Source organism: Aptenodytes patagonicus, chromosome 2 (assembly GCF_965638725.1).
Source record: "Aptenodytes patagonicus chromosome 2, bAptPat1.pri.cur, whole genome shotgun sequence".
Lineage (NCBI taxonomy): Eukaryota > Metazoa > Chordata > Aves > Sphenisciformes > Spheniscidae > Aptenodytes > Aptenodytes patagonicus.
Window position 1 is genome coordinate 57,756,129 of NC_134950.1, and position 22,678 is coordinate 57,778,806.

At 39.1% G+C, this 22,678-nt stretch overlaps 1 protein-coding gene across 3 annotated transcripts in view; it reads left to right on the forward strand.

Annotated features, from left to right (window-relative positions):
- Positions 1 to 22,678, forward strand: part of RALBP1 (ralA binding protein 1) — a 36,365-nt gene continuing 13,687 nt past the window's right edge. For 2 of the 3 annotated variants that reach the window (XM_076329966.1, XM_076329969.1), the window contains exons 1-2: positions 1 to 85; positions 18,506 to 18,799. In XM_076329966.1, coding sequence (XP_076186081.1) covers positions 18,556 to 18,799 — 244 coding nt within the window. In that variant the 5' untranslated portion in view covers positions 1 to 85; positions 18,506 to 18,555. Of the gene's footprint in view, positions 86 to 17,651; positions 17,686 to 18,505; positions 18,800 to 22,678 lie in introns of those variants that run through there. The other variant, XM_076329968.1, reaches the window with a different exon arrangement.

Genomic DNA, 22,678 nt, shown 5'->3' on the forward strand with positions numbered 1-22,678 from the left:
CGGCGGAGGCGGAATGGGGCGCGAGGCGGGGCCCCGCGCGTGAGGCCGAGGCGGAGCCGCTGCGCCGGCGAGCGGGACCCCGACGGTGAGTGCCCGCGGGCGGGGGTCTCCGGCCCGGCCCCCTGCCGTTCCCGGTGAGGGGCGCGGAAGCCGCGTCCGGGCTGGCGGGGCGGGGGGGGGGAGGGAAACGGGCGGCGGGAAGCCGCCCCCGCCTCTCAGGCGCGGCTGCCGGGTGGGGGAGGGGTCGGCCCGGGCTGCCCGGAGGCTGGGGGAGGGGAGGGGCCGTTGGGGACTCCGCCCCCCTCGCCCGGCCCGGGGCCGCTGGCGGCGCCGGCTCCGCAGGCCCGGGGCGCTGCCGTCCCCCGCGGCGGCGGGGCGGCTCGGCCTGCGCGCCTCGGTGGAGTCGCGGGGGGCGCCGCGCTGGGGACAGGCCGTGCGTCCCAGCCGTGACTTCTTCGTCGGGCTGCTCCGGAGGGGGATCCGGCCCGTGCGCTTTACTTACTGGCCTGGATGTCCCTCCTGTCCTTAGGGGAACGGGCATCGTGCGCCTCACGGTGGGCGCCGGGCTCCTGGTGCACCCGGTTTTCTTAAGCCCTTATGCACTTTGAGTCGTGCGGGGTTCACTGTAGCTCAGGCTCAGATTAGAGGTCTGCTGGGCTATGGGCTAGCTTTCTGTGAGGTTGTTTTGGGGTTGGGTTTTTTTCGGGGGGGGGGGAGAGGTCGGGTTTTTTTATTCATTTGCCTTCACCTAGAAGTCATATCTTAAAAAACAGAAAACTCTTACCATTATTGCCATTTTTCTGCATTAGTATGTTTAACAGGTTCAAAGGATGCTGTGTTTTCTACCTAATAATGTTGTTTAGAAAGCGTGTGTTACCATACATCATATGTCAGTGTATGATGTATGAGTAAATAAGCAGATCTTACTTTTAAGTGCTTATGTATGTTAAAACAAACCGCAAAGAAAATGCCAGCAATCCACATTGATAATTTGAAAGTATCTGTTCGTGAGAATGGTGTGGTTTGGATTCCCCCACCCTCCGCGTCCCTGAGGTTAATGGTCATCCTTCATGAGGGGCAATAATAAAACATAATAGGCTAAGGTCTTTTTACCAGTTGCATAAACCAGATGGATTTGTGTAAGTCTTTTGTTCCAGCACTGCAAAGCAGCCATAATTGCATTCTTATACCTATTTCTCATCTGGAAAGCACTTGAAGCGCTTTCCATGCATGTTCAGCATTGCTATAATGCACCCATTCAAGGCTGATGTTAAGACTCTGTTGGATATGATGCAGGATTGTAATGGATGTGAATTTATTAGCGAGCTTAAAGAAAAATGGGAGAGAGATCCCTTAGGTTTGGGTTTTGATGTCATTTGAGGTGTTGCATACAGCTTCTGATGAATGATGCCATACGGCTTCTTCAGTTCATTTTAGTACAGTCCATTATATAGTGTAGTTATGCAGTCAGTGTGATACATACTCTTGAGGGGCTCTTCTCTACAGAGAAGTAAAATAGAAATAAAAAAAGCTTCCAAACTGTTGTGGTTTTGAGTGTTTACTATTTCTAAGTGTTTGAAATTTACTAACACCCCTGCTGTGATGTTCTAGGTAGCTTGGTCAAAAATAGGGTGTTTATTATGGAGAAGCAGGGAACTTCATGTTCCCTGTTCTAGGGATCTCATTTCTAACTTTGAGAAAATAAGCTGTGTTCTTTAGTATTCCCACATCTGAAACAGAAGATAGGAATAGCTGCCTTAAAATTTTAATATTCCAGGTGCAACTCTGGCATTATTCTGTCTTAGTTGAGTGTATTCAGGGGTGGGAGGGCATGTTTTGTGTTTTGGTTTGGGTTAGGTTGGCTTTTTTTTTTTCCCAAAAGTAAGGATTTCACTGTAAAACCCTTGATGTGATTGTAGTTATACAGGGGAAAAAAGTTTTTTCTGTAGGGTAACTTACTTCCATTTCTATATGTGCGTGTCTATACCAGAATATATTGTCTCGGTATTGCAGTAACCACGTTCTTGCTTCAGAGCTGCATGGCTTAATTCTGTAGATGTAGTTAAAGCAAAACTGATGTGCATATGTACTGTATCTAACACTTTGGGGTTCTGATCTCAGTTGTACCCTTCAGGCACTTCCCTGATACGTTTTAGCTGTATTTTCTTACAGAAAAGGTTTGCATATTTTCTGAGTAAACTGCTGTTTCTTACAAGCTGTTTTTAGACTAAAATGGAAGATGCTGCTGTTTAGCAATAAATACCAACAAATGCAAATCTACTTTCCTTCTACAAAGCTTGGTGTCATGTAGCTGCCCTCAAAATGCCAAAATAAATTATAGTATGACATTTATCTTCAACTTATTTTATGTCTAGTATAATCTACTAAGCTTTTCTCTGAACTAATGCATCTGGTTATTTTGAATCAGTGAATGATTCACTACCCTTAAAACTAGTTCATGGTTTGCCATGTGCCTGCTTCAGATTTCCACCTAGAGAATTCAGCAGCTCTTTCTGCTGTTCACTTGAGCCTCGTGCACCATAGTTTTCAAATTGTTGCTCAAAAAAATAAAAAAAATATATCAAATGAGCCCCTAGTTGGGCTGGAAGTAGCCTGTGGGAGGCTTGCACTTAGGCTACGTCCCCAGACATGGTGGTGTTGAGAGGAGAGGTGATTGCTGCCCAAATAACAATTACGTTTTCTGCCTGCCATGGCTGAAACCAGAAAGGTAAGGATGCAGGTTGATTTTAGAAAAAGGAAGGGTATGACTCCTTTCCTGTCCATGCTTACCCTTCCCGTCGCAGCCATCCCTCACCTTTGGGGCTTGACATCAGCGAACACCAACTTGGTTGAAACTGAAGGTGTAGTAGAGTGAAAGCGTCTTTGATACTGGCAGCAGCAACAGCAGGCCTTCGTCTCTGAAGCTGAGTAACAGCAGGGATCCTGCGCTCCCTGCTTCCAGTTTTTCTTCAGGCTGCAGTAGAAAGTGGGATATGACTGCTTACTTGGGGCAGCTGCTGAGAAGTGGGATGGGGAGGGATATATATAATTGCCCGAGTAAGGAGTGGTGATCTAGTAAGTAGGCTCACACAACAGCTCAAATATATCCAAAGAGATTATAGTTTATTTTGTCCTGTTACTAGAAGATAGTGTACTGGGAAAAATTGTGCTGTGACAATTTTGAATTAATAGGGAAGAATTTGTGAAAAAGATAAATACAAAGTACAGTGGCTTCAGTGGATTAAGTAGTTTATTAAGAAGATAAAAATCAAAGTTAATACCTAAACAAAATATGGCTGACCAAAAATATCTTGGAAATATAACTGGGGTTCTTAGTGTCATTTATTATTAGTTGTGCATTGAAGAAGCAGAAGGCATCTTTTTTTCTTGTCTAATCTATGAATTCCAAGTATGTGTGGGAGACTGCTATCTACCAGTTTGAAAACATGAGATCACAATGTTTAGGAGCCATCAGTTCACTACCTACAAGTAGTATTTCCTTTGGTGAGTAAATAAGATGTATTTAAATAGAGAACATGGTTTTGTATTTTTTCCTAGTGTAGCTTCTGTGATACTAAGTAAACAAAAGTACAGACAATGAACATTTCCCTGTTTCTTCCAGAAGCAGCTTGGCATAACATCCTGACTAAAAAATAGCAATTAATTATTTCATAAACACAGAATTTTATAATAATAAAGAAAGAAATAAAGAAAAAGGGCTCATCAGTTGCTAAAACAATAATAATGTAAATTGAATAAGTATAGTGAGCTGTTTAATAGCGCAAATTAATGTGGTATGTAGCCCAGTTTAAAAAAACATTAGTAGAGAAAATGTTATGTTTACTTTTAAATAATCAAATTTAGTATTATCTTCTATGTGCAGAATTAAATCATGCAGTTGTTCTGATATAATAGTAATTGAAGGGCATGATATAAGTCGCTTCATCCTCATCGGTGTGCCCTTAATTGTTAACAGTTTGCCATCTGTCCGTTCGTTTGAAGTGCTGGGAAGATATGTAGAAATATAAACCTTAAGCAATCAATGCAACTATAAAATTTCTTTAAAAGAAGGTTTACGATCCTTGGTGTTACAGATTAATTTATGGCATGACCTTGTAAGCAATCCCTGGCTTGCTTCCATCCGGGCTACAGTCTTTCCTGGAGGAAGCAGGGAATGGCGTAATGATTCTTGCCAGCAACAGCCCAACACAAAGCACAGCGCTGGGGAAGACCTTGCATAAGTGTGCAGAGATGGGACTATTTTAGCTTCTGGGGGATACGCTTTTTCATAGGAGTAGGTGCTGCCCTCTGTTTCCGAGCAATGGAAGGGGCAGCTTTGCAACTAGTAGGAACAGATTTCTCATTTGCACGCTGCTGCCTTTATTCTCCTTCTTGCTCACAAGGAACTGAGCTTTTTTAGACTGGCTATTTTGGTCTCTGGAGGCACACAAGGAAAGAAAGGGATGAGTGATGGCTGCTTGCGTGAGGTGGGAAGAGGCCAGATGGCTCCTGTAGAGGAAGAGTGAGGAGCGAGTGCTCGGTGGTAAGGCTTGACATTCCAAATCGGAATGCAAGTTTGGACCAAACTGAAAATTACTTTAAGGAAAATAAATTTAGTTTCAGGTTGGTTGTTTTGTACATTTGCTAGCAGTGAATAACTCTTCCCTCGAGTCAATTCATATATATAGATAAAATGTATTTTTGTTTCATTTTTGTCCTCTGTAGTATGAAAATGTCACATTTCTAGGATCTAGTCATAGATCATAGACTTAAGTCAGCACATGAAGTTTACTTCCTGTTTTACAGTTTCAGTAGGATCGCTGGGCTTCTGTATTACAAGTAACTGAACTTTGTGCTGGAAGACAGGCATCTGGCAGGAAGGAACTCTTGAGACTGAACATAGATCTCTGATACTACCAGAGCTTGAGCTGGATGCATGTTTTTTAAAAACACAATGTATGATGATAATACTGTGGAAATATTGAATAAATAAAAATTGAAAAGTATCCTTGTGGAAAAAGAGCTGTCACGGTGACAAAAATTGCAGCTTCTCTTTCTCACCAAAAATTTAGTAAGAATTCTGCAAGGATATCGCTTCTCTTTAAAACCATACCTAACTTTTTAAAATAGGAGTTACACCTAAGAGTTAGAAGCTATAATTTTGATGTTTTTTCTATAATAACTTTTGTGAAATGTAACATTTAGCTTACCCTGGTAATTAGGCTTATTGCTACTTTAACATTTCTAGCCTGTCCAGGTGTGTTTTTTAAATACAAGTATCACCAGCCAAGGTGCAGAATTTTTTTGGATGCTGCAATGAAAATAAATTTTGACTGATTTTTATTAGCATGAATTACATTGAATGCTAAATGTAAATTCTAAGGCTAAACACGCCAGCAATGAAACTCTCTCATTTCATGGTATTAATAGTATTTTTCTATCATGTTACTATGGAAGTCCATAACTCTCGGTTATTGTTTTCCTCTGTCCAATACGCTGCTTTCACATTTCATTTTCACTTAATATTGAGTGTCTTAATTTAATATTGCCTGATGTAAGATAGTAAAATATCTGCCAATTTAATTATATTTGTAATAATCTAACTCCAGTAGATTTTAATATTGTGAACCAAGTGCTATATAAAAGCATAATGCTAATCTGCACAAAACCTAAAATACCTTTTTTTTTTTCTAATTGGATTCTAGGAAAAGTATCATCTGATACCCTCCTCTTTTAATTTTCAATTGTGGTGGCTTCAAAGTAGACGCTGTTCTTTTAAGATAGCCTAAAGAGCTTTTAATATTTGGGATTTTTTTAATTGATTGAATGGACTAAAAATGTAAGAGCTTGGGAGAAAAAAAAACCAAACAACTCATTGAATAGATTTACCCAGAAACTCCTTGGATTATTTCAGTCTAGTGGTTTTAGCTTTTCTTGTTCTTTAGACGTTTTAATCTTTACAAATTCTGTAAGTTTTTTTTTGTGCCTGGCCACTTGCAAGCTAATCTTAGATGCAGAGATCTTTCATGCTTCTGAAGTTTTAATCCTGAAATTCGGGGTTGCAGTTCTCCAAAATTTATATAACTTGTACCACTGGTGATCAGGTGTGGTTTTTTCAGTCATGTTTTGAAAAGGGATTTTAAAAGTTGTTGGAGGAAATGAAATGCAACTTTGCGGCTGAAAGAGGAAGTGATGAATATGTGGAGTTCTTTGTTGTCTAGATGGTTCAGTAAATTAATGTGACTGACATACTAAGATGTAGATTCAAATCCAAGTTCCTCAACAAAGATAATTAAGAAGAACTAATTTTCTGGCAATGACTCTCACAAACGTATCTTGGAATATGCCAAAATCTGTATACTCTGCCAAAAAACAATGGAGAAGTTGCATCGGTTGTTTTCTACAGCACTCCTTTTGTGTGCTGCAATTTTATGATACTTTATTTATTTTATGATAAAACTGGCTTACAGTTTTCTATTATGGTTTGGCTTTTTTGGTTGCTAGTTCTTTATAAATCCTTCTTTTGTAAGTAAGTTTTTAATACGCTATTTCAGTCAGACTTTGAAGACATCTAAAAGATACACAAAGGTATGTCACAGAAGCTTGCAGTTAGTGCGTATCATTAGAACAGTCAGTTACAGATGCATATTTTTGACAGGTAATTACATTTGGTGTTTTTTAGTGCTTAAGAGCAAGTATTTCACCACTCTTAAAAATGCTTTATGCCAATGGAGGCAGTTTATTTTCTTTTTGGGGCAGGGGGAGGACGACAATGGCACTATTGTGTCTTATGTATACTAGGGCTTCCATTAAACTACCTACACTAATTTTATTTAAAGCAGCATGATTTTTCTTGTGTAGATAAGGCTACACAGCAGATTTGGGAATGGCAGTCAGAACTTGTTTGGTCCTGTGCTATCAGATACTGAACTTTTTTGCCACCTGTGAAGCATACATATTTTTAGTGTTTATTTGTGTTATTATTCAGTTCATTTTTATTATATTTGGCAAGTAAATTGAAAACAGCATTGTGTATTTCATAAGGTATGATTTTTTTAATGATACTCTGAAGCCATAGGATTGCTGAAAATTACTGTATTAGGTGGTACAGACTGAGCTGGACAATTTCTTGTTTTAGAAAATACATGTTAATTTAATTTTAAATTCTAAGGATGTTTTTACATTTTTCTAGAAAGCTGGTGTTTCATGTAAGTTTTCTTGTAATGTTGTTTGCCTGTGTAAATTGGCATAGAAGACAAATACTGTGAACTTGTGGGTCCTGCTGCTGTTTCAGTAATCGGTAATTTAACTGATCAGTCTTCCCCATAGCTGCCTCTGAAGAAGCCTTTGCTGGCTGTGGAGGCAGATTCCTGCTTCCCGGCCATTCACTGCAGAGAGGAACCCTGGAGACCAGCTGCTGCCCCAAGCTGGGTGGTGCCGCACCTTGCCTTCAATGTATTTGTGTATGTTTTCAGTGTTCACATGCGTGACATTTTGCAACATCTCAGCCCTGGAGGTGGTGATGTTAATCATAATTAATAATCTGCTGAGCTTATAAATATTTAAATTGACTTTCCCCTTGGGTATTGAGTGAATCTGGGGCAGAGGTGGAAAACAGAACTCGTTAATCCCAACTCTACGTATGGTACTGAAAAAAATAACTAAAAATTTAGAAATTTACAGAAAGGCTAAATACTTCATGTGGTCTTGATGAAGAGTTGTCATTGGCATTGATGGGAATATGTCTGAAAAGAGGAGATGATATAGCCCTCTTCTTGTGTGGAAACTTATATACCATGGCAAAAAAAAAAAAAAAAAAGATATAATTTTCTTTTACGTATAGGATGAGTTTGACAGACATCGGCATCTATTCCAGCAGGTTGCACTGCTATAGATGTAACACGGATCAAAAAACTACTCTTTTGTTGGCATGGCTCAAAACAGATCTCCAAATGAAATAAGCTACATCAGAAAAAAAATCTTTTGATGGGTAAAACTGCGTCTGCAATAAGGCTTTGCTAAAAACTACTGTGCTGGGAGCATGGAAACATTGTACTCCTATCCATTATAGTTAAGCTGGGAAAACGTTTGGATGCAACCCAATCTCCAGTTGAATTTACTCAATATGGGCCTAATAAAACAACTGGGGAAGGCAGAAGGGGAGACTTTCCTTTTACTTTGGTTTTTAGGTCAATAGCCACTGATGTTAGCTTGATAAGATATAGAACTCTTTAAGCCAAAAACAAAGGTGCTGCAGGTAGACATAGTTATCAAATAATCACTAAAAATAATCAGAGAAGCTGTTATATAAACAGCTTCTAGATCGAAGTCTTTACTTTTCCTTTCTGGTGTTACAGTAGAATGGGTTTTATCTCAACCACCGTAGTTCTGTTTTAATTTAATATTCACTAAAAGTTGGATATGATTTGCCTGTGTTACATTGGAACATGCAGGGTTTTAAACATGAAAAAAAATCGTACATGGAAACTGATCATCTGTGTCATGTATCACGCTATGAAGAGATCCAAGCAAAGCTGTTCTTAGTTTCTCCTTATGTTACAGAGTTGTCAGTTCAAGTGACAGCCTGTAATTTATAGATCGCTTCATCTGTGTTCAATACGTGGTGGCAAAAATTCAATGTAAAGTGCAAGAAACTTAATTTTCACAGTTTTAACCCTAAAGGTTTGTGTGTCATTAATACGCTTTCAGAAAATGCTTGTTTCTGGGAATGAGAAGGCCTTAGAATTGAGTATTCTTTGCCTTTGGTAAGGTAAATGAGACTGTTCATACTGACCTCCCAGTTAAAGGATTATGAAGTGACTTCTGTAAAATGAACTTAATGCTGTTTGAAAATTCTGTGAATAAAATAATGATCACAGTTCAGTGAAGAAGCATGGTACTTCTAATTGATTTTTCTACATCCAGTCTAAAAGGTAGTATCTCAGTAATGGATTAAAAAGCGACACTGTCTGGATTCGGCATGCAGTACTTTGTGCAGCATGTGTGCTCTTGGTCGTTTCCTCTACGTAATAAGCAGGTTTTTGCAGTTGACAAAGTGTAGCTAGGCTTCGTCTGTACTAAACTCAGTGTGCTAGCAGGTAGTAGCAAGTGGCTTTTAAAGGACAAACCAGCAGACACAAGTTAAGCGATGTTTGTAGGGGGCATACCCGTTCTGGTTTCATGGTAGTTGGCATGGATAAGAAAGATGATAATGCAGTGGCTTTGGCGTCTGCCTGTACATGTCGACTGAGTATGTTCCCAGAAGTTCCACAGAGCTTGAACTCTACCTGCTGGCAGGAGCCTCATGATGTGTTACAGCATCTCTACTGCTGATGTTGCTTTTGCCGGGTGAATTATTGCTGTTACAGAAATGCCAGTGTGCTATGTTACATGTTTCTGGTGTGTAGGCATGTCCCAAATTTGTTGCCAGTGTTAAATCCAAACAAAGTGTCTTTAATATTTGCTGTTTACCCTTGTCATTTCTAGTATTTTAGCATGTTTTAGCTAATGTACTCTTAAAAAAACCCCAAACACAAAAACCAAAACTAGGCTATATATAGCCTTAGATTTTTTTAATTGGGTGATGCAACTGAGTGTGCAGAGCTCTGGCCTCTCTGGAAGACTAGATTCTGTTCTCTGTTGTGTGATCTGTCATGGTCAGTCTGTAGATGCTCTTGAAAGAATAGCAGAAATGCTTAAAACACCAGTAAAATATTTGATGCCAAATCCATTGACTTCTCTTCTGCTTCATGGTGGGTTTTTTCACTCTGATAATTAGTGCTTGCTTTTTTAACAGCATTTGTAGTACATTCAGCTCAACCAGTCAGGGTTTTGTGGTTTTTTTTTTAACTGACTCCACTAAATGGACAGCTGTTCTCAAGTTGGCTGAGTTCAGGTACTGGAGTGTGACTGAACAGTGCCGTAGTTGAAATCTCTGATAAGGGGAATTTGTTATTAAATAACCCCAGCCCAGGAACTGATAAAAGTATAAAAATTAGTCTTAATTTGCTAGATCATCAATTGCTGTACGACTTGCTGCAGGCCTTTGGTGACTAGGGATTCGATAACTCCTCAAAAGACCTGTCAGAAAACGTGAATTGTATAAAACCTGTATATAGTCCTGAGGGCAAACAAAACCTGAGGTGATACTATGTTTATAGCGATTGTTAAAAAAGTGAACTGCACACCTTTTATTGCATTTTCCTCCCTTCCTCTGTTAAGTGGTAAAAGTAAAACTTTCTGTTCTGTTTTACAAGCATTAGTGCTGGCCCAAGTGGGAATTTGGAGAGGTGGACAGGAGAAAAGGGACAGGGTTGTCACACCAGGAGTAATTCTAAGGCCAGTCTAAGCAATAGTGGGTATTACATATGTTGTACAATGTGGCATTTTTCAGAAGTATAGGAGGGTTTGATACATTTGCAGGACAGTTCATATTATTCAATGCAGCTCTCAGTAGTTTAGCCCTTATCAAAAGTTATCACGTTTTCATTTGGACTGAAAATTGCTTGGTTGGGTTTCTTACGCCAGTACTTAAAAATTTAAACAAAACGCTCTAACCGAATTCTTTCAAAATCTTTCTGAGAATTAAGCTAGCAGGAAAGAAAATCTCTTTACTGTAATTAAAAATATTTTGGTAATCAGGCAAACCTTTTTAATGCTATTTGCATTTTAGAGTGGAAACCTAAATTTGGCTGGAGATGACCTCCCAAGTTTCCTTGCTTACGTGTGGACCATAGTTTTCAGAAGCCTTAATTAGAATTGAATGTGGGGGAAATAGAAGGTGGCAAGGGAAAACCTGGGAAACGGTGAGCCACCAAAAGGAGAGATTAGATGAGCACTGGGTGTGGAGAAGAGAAATGGTGAAACTGAAGTTGCACGTGTCTAGGTGCTGAACACCTTTGTGGTGAGGAGGAAGTTGTGAGAGAGGTACAGTCCTGATGGTGGAGGAATTGGACTGTAGGAAAGGGGAATGAAGAAACTAATGGAGGGGGACTGAGCCTGGGAAGCAGCGGGACTAGACCATGGAATGGGAAACTATTGTATTGAGCTTGAGTATGATTAGGGGAGGAATTGGTATTGGGTTACTTTGTGGTGACAAGACCATGGGAACCAGGAGCAGGATTCTCAGGGGATAGGAGGAGAGAATCCTGAACAGTGGACCAGTACTTTCCCAAGTTTGAAGAATGAGAAATTATTCTCTGGGTGGGCAGTAGCAGTTGTGATGCAGGTAGCTGATTAGCCAAGATACTCCTGCAAAAGTCTGGCCTAGTTACAGTACCCATCTGCCTCATGATGTGGAGTCCAGACCTTCTGTTGTTACTTCAGAAACATGCAATATAAAGCAATTAAACAGCAGTCTTCCCAGTTGTTAGCTGGCCAGTTATCTCCAAGAATGCCTCATATATGTGTTTGTGATCATAATATAATGCACTGCTTTGAAGCTGCTTCCATGGTAGTTGATTGAGCTGGGGAAAGACATGTGGCAGGGCTTACTGAGATATTCCTGAAGGATGGGAATGAGCATGGGTGCCATGTGTGGCATAGTTCATGTAACCTCTGTAAATGGCTTTGGTCGTTACCCTGTAACAGAGATTTGTGCCTAGGCTTTTCTCCTAGACTACCTGCTTTAGCTTGCTCTGGAACAGACAGCAGGATGTAAATTGTCCAGCATGCCTCACCAGGGAAGTAGGATGTTACAGCAAAACTGGCAGTATGGCAGCATAGCCAGTGCAGGAAGGAGAGTGATGGGACAGAGGCTTTTCCTATGTGGTTATGGTTGGTCTCTTTTCAGGTGTGCTCCCTCTGGAGCAAAGCACTTAAGTCTCCCCAGGGGATCCAAGTTTTGTTTTCCCCAAGATCTCTATTGGAAACAGCCTGTGAATTGCATCCTGATAGAGCTCTACAGAATTTGTGGACTAGAGGCTGTGATACTTTCCCTGAAGTGAACCAAACTGGGAAGCACATGCTGCCACATATCTGGAGATTTTATCTTCGTGTGATTATGAGACTTTATCATAATGTTATCAGAAACCTTGTTTCTGATATTTCTAAATTGTCTATGATATTATTTATTTATTTATTTTAAGGTTGGCTCTCTGCTGAATGGACTAATAAAGAGCTGGAATACCCTCAATAATAGGGAATAACCTGGATACTACTACATATTCTGAATGTGAGCTGGCTCCTGCAACAGTCCACTCAAATATGGATGTGGTCTATAGCTCTCTGATTGTTGACAGCTAAGTAGTTCTGTGTATTTGTATATTGCTACTTCTGAGTTGGTATGGACTTTCAGAGCAGAACTTGAAATGCTTTGGATGGTACTGTAATTGCAGCAGACTTTATCCACCTACAGGTAAATGAGAGAACACACAAACCTGTTTATGTTACTTTTAGAGCTGATCTGGTGCTGGCATTATTTTTGAAAAATGTACAGCTTGCTCCCATGTGACTTGAGTTGTGTGATTACACACTCTCCTTTAAAGTAAGTTTTGTAACATTCTCATAGCATCACATATCCATAATCTTAGGTTTAGGAGCTGAATGCTGCTATGCAGTTTTTATTTTATTCTCTTTATCCAAAAAATCTTGTGAAGGCCCTTCTTGAGGCTTTAATTATTGCCAGTTATGAAGAGCGCATGATTCACAAGGGAGTTACTTAATGCTCTGTTTATGTGATTACTCATGACTTGTGAAATTTTAAACTTGCTTTACCTGTCTACATGAAGCACTTCCCTTTTCTTTCTCCTTTCATGGCTATGTTGCCTTGTTAAAGAAAGGAAAGGGCACTGTCTATGTACCTGGGTACTGCTTGTTAAATAAAATAGGTGGCTTCTGATGTCATTTTGCTATTTGACTGCATGGCAACATTTCAATCTAAGAAATGTTTGAGTGAAAGCAGTGTTTTGTATTAAGCTTTTCAGTATGTTGTAAAAAATGCATCTTTTTATTTCAAAACACAGCTTAAACTGTTGTGTTTTGTTGCAGTAATAAAACCTCAGAACAATTTGAGTAAAACATAAATGGTTTATTAGCTTTAACCTAGTAAAAACCTTGTTCTTTGCCTAAGCTGTTGCTGTAGCTGACAACCATCAGTAGTTACAAGAAGATTAATTTGAGGCGTACTTAACAATATCCTCTACTCTTGGAAGGACCATAGTTTTAATGGCCTCCCACACTTTGCGATAGTCTGAGCAAGACACAGAACTTAGACGTGTCTCAGACATTGTATAGTCTTGGTAAATAACTTAATTCTAACTGCCTGCACATCTCCAAGTCATCTTTTTCAACCATCTCAGCAGTTCTATGAGTACCACTCATAGTTTCTGAAGTGCTTTGACATGCTTAGACCACAAGTGATAGTTTTCATTCTTTCCTCTTACGGTTCATTACTTTCCAAAATGGAGCTATGTTTATTACTAGGATAATTTTTGTCCAAAAGCAGTGTGCCTCACTTCTTCAAGTAACATCAGTTTCTTCACAGATCTTCCAGATGGTTTGGACTGAAGGCCTATGATGATGAGGCACTGTTGTGTTCTGGGTCTTGCTTTTGGGTAGTTATGATAGAGCAGGCTCTGGTAGCTGTATGATTTTTCCCACTCTGCCTCCGTCCTTTGACTACTGACTTCTCGGGACTATTTTCAATGTAACACCCAGATTTTCAGAGTATGCCTGTTGGTGGCAAAATGGGATGAACTGGGGACACCCACCGTGCTTCAGATGTGGTCTTGCATAATGCTTGTTGCAGAAAAATTCCCTGTGTCCTTCATTCCACCCAACAGCTTTACAAAATAATACCTGTGCATGCAATCACCTGCTCTAATTTGCTTCTGCTGTTGCAATTGGTTACAAAGCACAAAGTCACAATACACACTCGATGCAAAATAGAAATAATAGAGCCTTCTGTACTGAATGAAAGGGCTGTGAGTTTGGTCTTTCAAACTGTGCCTCTCTTTAATGTGTTCATGCCGATTTAGATGATACACTGTAATAAGTGAGATCTATTGAAGTTGGCTGTCATGGCTCTCTGTCTTAACTTTTCTATGGTTTTTCCAAACCTCAGCTGTTTAATATTAATTTTTACTTACTAGATAAGTAGCTCAGGCTGAATTTTTTAGGAAAGAGTTCAGTTATTTTCAAAAATTAGGCTAGGAAAAACATTATGTTGCCCATGCAGGCGTATTCCTTCCTCTCCCCAGCCCACATTCCTGTGCTTGGTGTATGGTCGTGAAAGATGGTGATGTGATGGCTAGGAGTTTTTGTCTGAAGGTCATACCTTCTGCTTTCTATGTTTAAAATCTCTTTTAATTTAGTCTTTCCTTGGGGGATAGAGGAAAGGTCAGAATTCCACACATGTTCAGTGAAGGCTGTTTATTTTTCACACTCAGTTATTCTGAAGGTTTGACTCCATGTTGAGCAGGAAGATTGTTCAAGAAACTGCATTTTTGGAATACTGAAAAGAGTAGCTAGGTCTGAGGAGGTGCTTGAACTGCAAGAAGCTCTCTGACACTGTCACATAACAGCATTTGTGGCTCCTGTGGAAGAAGAATCAAATGTCAAGTGAACAAGAACTGGTGGGAGTCGAGGAGCCTGCTGTTGGTGGGGAGGTAAGGAAGAAAATGACTTCTTGTGATACTAGGGAGAGACTGAGAGCCAGTGGGAGAAATGGGGATGAGGTGAGAAGATGAGGTAGAAAATCATGAGGAAACAAAAGACTTCAGCAGAGAAGAACATCCAGGAAGAAATGGGAACTGATAACTAATCAGATAGAAGAAAGAGAGGAAGAAAAGGGAGAACTTTATCTGCAAGGAAGCGGTGTGCAGCATGAGAGTAGGAACCAGCTGAATAAAGAACAAGAGGAGGGGAAAATGGGAGACTGAGCAAGGAGCTTGGGTCACAGAGACCAAAGCAGATGAAGAACACGTTGTGTGTGATATACTGAGGGTGAAAAAGAGAAATCAAGCAAGACAGGAACCGTGGGAGTACTGGCACTGGGTGGTAAAGAAATCAAAGCTTGAAGTTATGGGGAAAATACTAAGAATGAAGTGAAATCTGGGGGAATGAAGCTGTGTGTGCGGTGCCACAAAACAGAGCTGCCCAAAGAGGGAGGTTGCACTCCTGTCATCATGGTTCTGCCACTCCTCTGCTTTCCATCTCTAGTGCTTGTTGAGCTCTTCCACAAGCCAGCTGAGCAGCCAAAGCCTGTTGGAGCAGCTGGCAAATTGAATCATCTCACAAAGGGGTCTTGGGAGAGCAAACTACTGGAACTGGGGGTGTGCATTAATGGGGGGAGTAGTACGACCTTCCCCACATGGCAGTAGTGAGCTGTTAAATCTCCTGACAGATGAGAACTGCATAGGTGAAAATAAGCAATTTGAAGCAAGGAGCCTGCTGCAGAGGAGAGGCAGGACTGAAGCAGTAACAGATTGGGAAGAAAGGATCAAGTCTGAGAGGGAGAAGTTGGCAGAAGAATCAGCCTGTTAGAAATGTTCCTTCTCAAAACACTGAGAATATCCATGATTTTTTTCAGTCTCACCATTTATTTCTGTCAGCAAAAATTTGTAAAAGCCGGAGGAAAGGTGCAGATTTGTATGGCAATAATACGTTAACAGCCATTAGTAAAAGTGGAAAAGGTTTTTGCGGTAGGCCTAAAGGCTCTGATTCTGCTGATAAGTCTTGATATAATTTGAGTGTGGTGGAATTTCTCCTTTATTTAAAGGCCTAGGAAATTACACGTATAGGAAAGTAATGCTATCGTAAAGTTGTAAAATAAACAAAAAATATGAAACATAAGTGCAGTCTTAATTTGTTGCACTTACAGATATGCGCCATTATCTTTATTTTTAGTTAGTGTTTCTACTTTACCCAGAATAAAGAATAGTATTAAAAGGCTTCATGAATATGTTGTTTCTCATCATAATTCTGTGTCTTACTGTGCCCTATTCAAATCCTGATCTGAGTAACTGTTAATTTCTATAAGCACTCTGTGAGTGATCTCCTGTACTGAGATACTTCATACCTACATTAAATTTTCACTCTGTTCTGCATACAGAGCACTGAAGGATGAGAGTTTACAAACAAACAAATAAACAAAAAATCCCCCCCCAACCCACTTAGCTGGACACATTTATGATTATTAACCTGGCAAAACACAATTCCATATTATGTTTTTCTGTAACAATCTGTAAATAAGACCCTAGGAGTTGAGTAACTGAGTAAAACACTGCTAAAGAATGTTGTGGAACATATGGGCTAAGTCTGGCTTCATCCCAGGAGCTCTGCTGGGGTCCAGAGGCAAAGTATGTGTGTCCTCATTTTCCAGGGTGATGTTTATGTGTCTTTGCAATGACATTGTCCTTTCCCTCTGTGCACTTGCCCATCTTGCCCACTCCAGACGTGGACTGATTTGTAAGTGTGGTCCATCCTGTTCGCTTAAAAAAATTATATGTAATATTTCTAATTTCATTACATGAGTTACTGCTGAAATACTGTCTATTGTTTAACAGCTTTTGGTGGGGTGTTTTGGGTTCTGTTTTTTGGGGTAGGGGTTGGGTTTTTTTGGTGGATGAAATGCAAACAGGTGCTGTGCAGGAATTTTACAGATCATTCTGGTACTCAGATGAGATGCAATAGTATTGCCAGTCTGTGTCATTGGTAATATTGAAAATGCTTGTATAATTGAAAGTTTTGACCTTTTTTGATATCTGTAAGTCTGAAGCTTTAGATACCTGGACACTTCTCCTAAAATGTCTTATTGGAGCACTCCATTTACTTGTTTAAACACAATATCAAATTAGCATAGCAGTGGGGTATTTGATATCTATTAAAAATATAACAAGACCCAACAAGCATGACAAAAAAAAAAAAAAAAAGAAAATGGCTGTGCCTCATGTTAATGCTGTTCTCTTTTAAAGAGGCTTTCTGCTTTTGCATAAGAAGTTATAGTCTGGTTTGTATGATGTATCAGGAATTCCTGCTTAGCCAGTATATATCGTTTATTTCTCTGAATGAGGGTTTTATAAAATACTGGGTATCCATGATTGTTTGCCTAACTTAGCAAAGGGTTGCCTACTTTCTTCTTAATTGTAATCTATACATCAACGTTAAATAGCAGGAGTACCAGAGGTGACTACAGAGTCCAAAGGCTAGTGCAGAAGCCACAGCTATTATATCTGGATATACTCTTGCCATAACTAAAACATTTATGGAAATAGGTTTGATATGGCTTTTGTGTGTAATCTTACAACATGTTTTAATTCTGTTTTTTTGAGACCATGACTACACAGTCACCTTGATCACTTTAAGTCTGCAGTGCAGGGCACCTTCCCGCAGCGCTCTCAGCCTTCCTTGTGCTTGCCTTGACACTTGTATGGCTGCATAGAGAGACAGGCTATGGAACTGATGTAGCTTTAAAAAAAAACATCTTTTTTTCTTCTGTTTGTCTTCCAATAGATCTGTTTTCTTTCAGCAGCAACACAGCAGCTCAGATTTAAGTTGGATTAAAGTTAGCATGTAACCATGACTTGACCTCTCATCCAAGTACACAAACGGGTGTGGGAAATAGCTTTGTCTTTTTCTGGGGTTTGCTCTATTTCTGTTTTCCTTTCATCCCTTGAAAGAAGAGCTCATATCTGAGGGTGACCATCTAGACACAAAGGGCCAAATTCAGCAAAGCAGACTCCAGAGGTATGATGTCCCATACAGCATATCTGTTCTGTGGAATTTCTGAAATTTATCTGTGCTAGGAAGAGTTTTTTGCTTACGAGTTCCATTGCTGAGAATTTATGTATTGGCTTCCTTCAGCAATTTTCATTTTAGTTTTTATTTGGCCATAACTCTTAACCAAACAACGTACCAGCTTCTGGGTGCAGATGAGCTGATACAGCCTCTTAAAATGTGAAGTTGTTGTTGTATACCAGAAAAACTTAATCATTCTTTTCTACCTTCTTTAATTTGCATTAGCATAATTAGAAGATGGATTTGACTTTAGGACTCCCCCCCCCTTATTGCAACAGGCTGGGCAAGTTCTTATTTGCATCTGTAAAATATGCTTGGGAAAGATGAAAGTGATCTTTGCCTTAAGTACAGTGCTCACAAACAGTCTGAGCTTCCAGACAGACTTACTTTATGTAAAAAATTTAAAGTTAGGTAACTATTTATTAATAAATATTAACATGTATACAACCTGCCTATGAATTTTGTAAGAATTATTTCAAATGTTAAAATAGTCCGATACTTAATATATAATGTTTTATATAGGATAAAGTAGAGATGGCTAAAATAGCAGCTCTCTTATGTTAATATGGCTTAGGAGTTAATGGACAAATTCTGCAAACACTGAGCTTAGGACCTGATGTTATATTACTGTGTCTTGTCATAAGTTGGAGCATTCATTGTAGAAGGTATTGCTGTTTGTTGTGTTTTCAGGATAGAGCCCTAAACAAGGAGTTCTGAAACCCATTGCTTAAAATTGTGTGGTGTTTCTTTTTGTTTTCCCCTGCTGCAGGTGTGATGGACAGGTAGCAGAAGATTTCACTTCCATATCAGGGAATCAGAATGACCGAGTGCTTCCTGCCTCCCACTAGCAGCCCCAGTGAACACCGTCGAGTGGAACACAGTGGGGGTCTTGCTCGTACTCCCAGCTCTGAAGAAATCAGTCCTACAAAATTCCCTGGATTGTACCGCACCGGTGAGCCTTCCCCACCTCATGACAGCTTGCATGAGCCTCCAGATATAGTATCTGATGACGAAAAGGAGCATGGGAAGAAGAAAGGAAAATTTAAGAAGAAAGAAAAAAGGAGTGAGTAGGCAACTTCTCTTATTTCATGCTTATCATTTCTCTTTCTCTCTTTTTTCCTTTCTTTCTTTCTCTCAAAATGGCTTAATACTCCCAATGGAACTTCTTTAGGTGTGAAGGAAGTTAATTTGTACAAACAGGCTTTGTGCAATACCTGTTTCTCTTCCAAAAAACCCCACACCTTACCCAAAAAATCAATTTGTTTTTTGTTATGCAGATACAGGTGCCAAGCATGTGCCCAGAATTACTAACAAACATGTTTATCCAAAACCTTTAACGATGCATTGGTAATTGCCTGGCATGGGGTTCTTCTAATCTCATTATCTGTTCACATTCTAAGTGGAGGTTTCTAAGTGTATTTCCAAATAGACGCTTTTTGAAATTGTAGCTGAGGTGCTAGCTAAAATAAAACTGTAAGTTTGACCTGAATTTTGTACTTTTAAATTTGGAAGAGTCAGTTTCAACAACTTTGACCCTTTTCCCTTATGTCTCCCATATTCGGAGTTTGCTATTGTGTACCACGTCAAGTTTTCATGTGCAAACTGCACCATTATTTGAGGAGTAATAAAATCTATGTCCTTTTTTTCTCCAGCTTCTCAGTTTGGTCTGATCATGCAGTTTCCTCCAGCAGTGTCTAAGTATTATTGCAGAGTTCAAAAATGTGAAAGCCCAACATCGGGATCTGAATTTACTAGAACTGACAGAGTAGAGGTTAGAAGAAAGTAAAGCTTTGACTGTAGAATTCATTCTTTGTCAGTGTATAAGTGTCCAGAACAGAAGTTTTCATTTAAAAAGCGTACCCCTCCTCCAAAACAACAGAAGAGAAATCTTACTTCACGCCTTTAGATTTGTGCAGAAAATTTTGGAAACATGAAATAGTTTGTATTCAGTAGAGTTTTTCTACATATTCTGAAAGAACAAAGCACTTGGAAATACTAAGCTGATACTGAGTGCTCTCAGTACCAGAAAGATCCTTCCTGTCCAAGTCTCTGAAACCTAAATACCACAGCTCAAATGTTAGTACTTTTTAAACTGACATTTGTTTTAGCAAAATTTCGAAATAATGTTCATCTTCTACAATGCCTGTATCTCTGATGCCTGGAAGTTCTGGATGCCAGTGTACCTTGCCACTTCTTACATGTGAAATTTGGAAGATCAAAAACAATGAGACAGCACACAATATTCTGGTGTGTTAGGATGCATATGGTGACTATTTGTAATATGCATGCACATATTTAAATAATTACTTTTTTAGAATTTGCTGCCACTGCACTGCTTTTAATCAAACCTGTTTCCTGAAATGCAGGATTTGTTTCTCCACAGTTTAGAAGGACTATTGTTATTAACTAAAGACGGTGTGCATAAAGGATACTGTAACTCAAAAATATATTATTCTCCAGTTAAAACCACAGTTTAAATTCCAGTTTTAAGAAAACTGATTCTTTAAGTTTTTTCCTAATGTAAATAACATTAACCTAATACAGAATATTGGATTGGTGATGAAAATTCGGTATTGATTGGATGGGTCTGAATTCAAGCTATTAGTAGCTGGGTTTTTTCGTCTTTGCAAATCAGCTTTCTGTTATAACACTGGATTAGACACCTCTAAATTTGGAATTGTTAGAGCTCAGCATTATACATAGTGTGGGTTTCTTTGAGGTGTAATTCTGCATGTCTCATGGTGATAGTCTTAACTGAAGGCTGAAGAGGAAAAACGCTTCTTTGGCAAATACGTGCAGGTCTGTGCACCTTAGCTCTGTAACGGCTTTCTTCCACAAGTGGTTACAGCACATTTTATAGCTGATGTAAAGCAATTTTTGTTACGTAAAAGAAGCTTTAAAAGTATGAAAAATACAGCTATCAAAATATAGCTACAAAACAGCTACTCAAACCCACAAAAACGCAAAATGTAAGAAGAATCAAATTCTCTCTTGCAGCTGTAATATAAAAAGCATTAAGCATTTCTTAGCCCTAATATAAGTATGTCATATAATTGCCAGTCAGGTATAAGGGTAAGTTACATACAAAGCTTTCAGTATCTCTCGTACAGTCCAAAAATCGTCATTATTGTAAATATACCCTGAACAGACATTTTACTTACGTAAATGGCAAGGGCTCTTTACAGTTGCTTAACATGGTTGATTTTAAGAGTTCCCCTTCCAGCTTTGCCTTTTGTTATCCCTTTCATACTTTTGATTCTTCAGTTTCTTCCACCTTTAAAATTCTATTACATGTGTTCAGATTGTTTCTTTTCACTTTTCTGGCCAGCTGCTTTGATTTTGGACAGTACACAACCTGCTATGGTCATGTAATTTGGGGTTTAAACACATATAAGTGAACATTTCAATGAGAAAAAGACAAGTGTTGATATTGAAGTATGACAGAGTGAGTGTGTGTTGAACTTGCAATATTAGTGAATTAATGACAAGGTCATCCAAACTCCTGAAACTGTATGTAACTTTAATCCTACAAAGATTTGTGGGGTATTTTAATAATACTCTAAATGTAAACTTCAGAAATGCTTAAAGAGCAGGGAAGGATAAATATCCCAAGGTTACTCATCTTAGTTTTTCAGGTAAATCCTTTTTGCTGGAGTAATATACTCTGAGCTTCAGCATTATTACCTACTTCAAAAAAGCGTTTTCGTATGCTAGCAAGGGGTCTTTTTTCCTCTGTGGATAATATAATCATTTGATATTTTTCATGTTAATGGCAATAACCTAATAATACACAGCAATTATCCTGGGGGAAAAATTATAAACATTTTTGGAGGTGATAGAAAATTAAATGAAATATTGGGTTTTTTATGTGGAATGACAACTGGAAAAAAGTTTCAGCCACTGATTTCTATTCGCCACTCCTCTGTGACAGCCTGAGTGTTGGTTAGCTGCAGAGTGAGTTAGATTAGGGGACTTCTTAGGGGTTAAAATTCATTTTCTTTTTACTGGGATAGTTTTAACTCAGATATGTTTCCTGATTCAAAACAATCTTTGTTCATGCAAGAACTTACGCTGTGGCAGTGTGTGAGCAGAAACAGATTTTTTTTTTTTTTTTTTTGAAGCAGTAATGTTTTATATGAGACAGTGACCAGAGTAATTGATTTTTTTTTTTTAAATTGTTAACCATCTCTCAGTAATCACATGTTGATAAAGTCATAAAGCATACAGTTCCTTGCAAAAGAAAAAGGTTATAAGTAATACTTAAGAAGAAAAAGCTATTCTACCCATTAGAATTTCTGTAGATAGAGAGTCTGTGTGTAGTAGACCTTACTCTGCTTATTCGTTTTACTTCTGAGGTTGGTACTGTTGCATAGGATGGGGTCAATATGCAGCTAGGATTTTTTGTTTAGAATAATTTTCATTTTCTTTATATAATTCTTGGGAAAATGGAGAATTGGTTGAATTGTAAACTAAACTATCTTGTGGAAAGGACAGTAGTATCATTGGTATGAACCCTTCTGAAATTTTCAGGAAATATTTTTGAAGACCAAATCCCTAATGTGTTGGGCAGGGGGTCCTGTGTGTTCTTCTGGGATGTGGATGAGGGCTGAAATATTCCTACTGTTAACTTGGGGACCTGCTCCGAACAATCACAATAATTGGGTGTTAGCCTTTATCTTCTTTCTCTGAGTTGCTGAGTTGAGGTTCTAGCGATCTGCAACTCTCTGCTAGATACCACCAGGTGGAAGATACCAGCCTATTCTTTCTTCTGTCATCTTAAGGGATTTTTGTCCAAAATAATTTCTGCTCAGGAATGTGGACATCCAGCAACCATGCAAAAGCCCTAATAGTATTACCAGCTGTTCCAGGTAGAGCAGTGACATGATAAGTTGTCTCTGTGCTTGTGATCCTTCATTTCTGTGCAGAGTGCTAATGGAGGTGG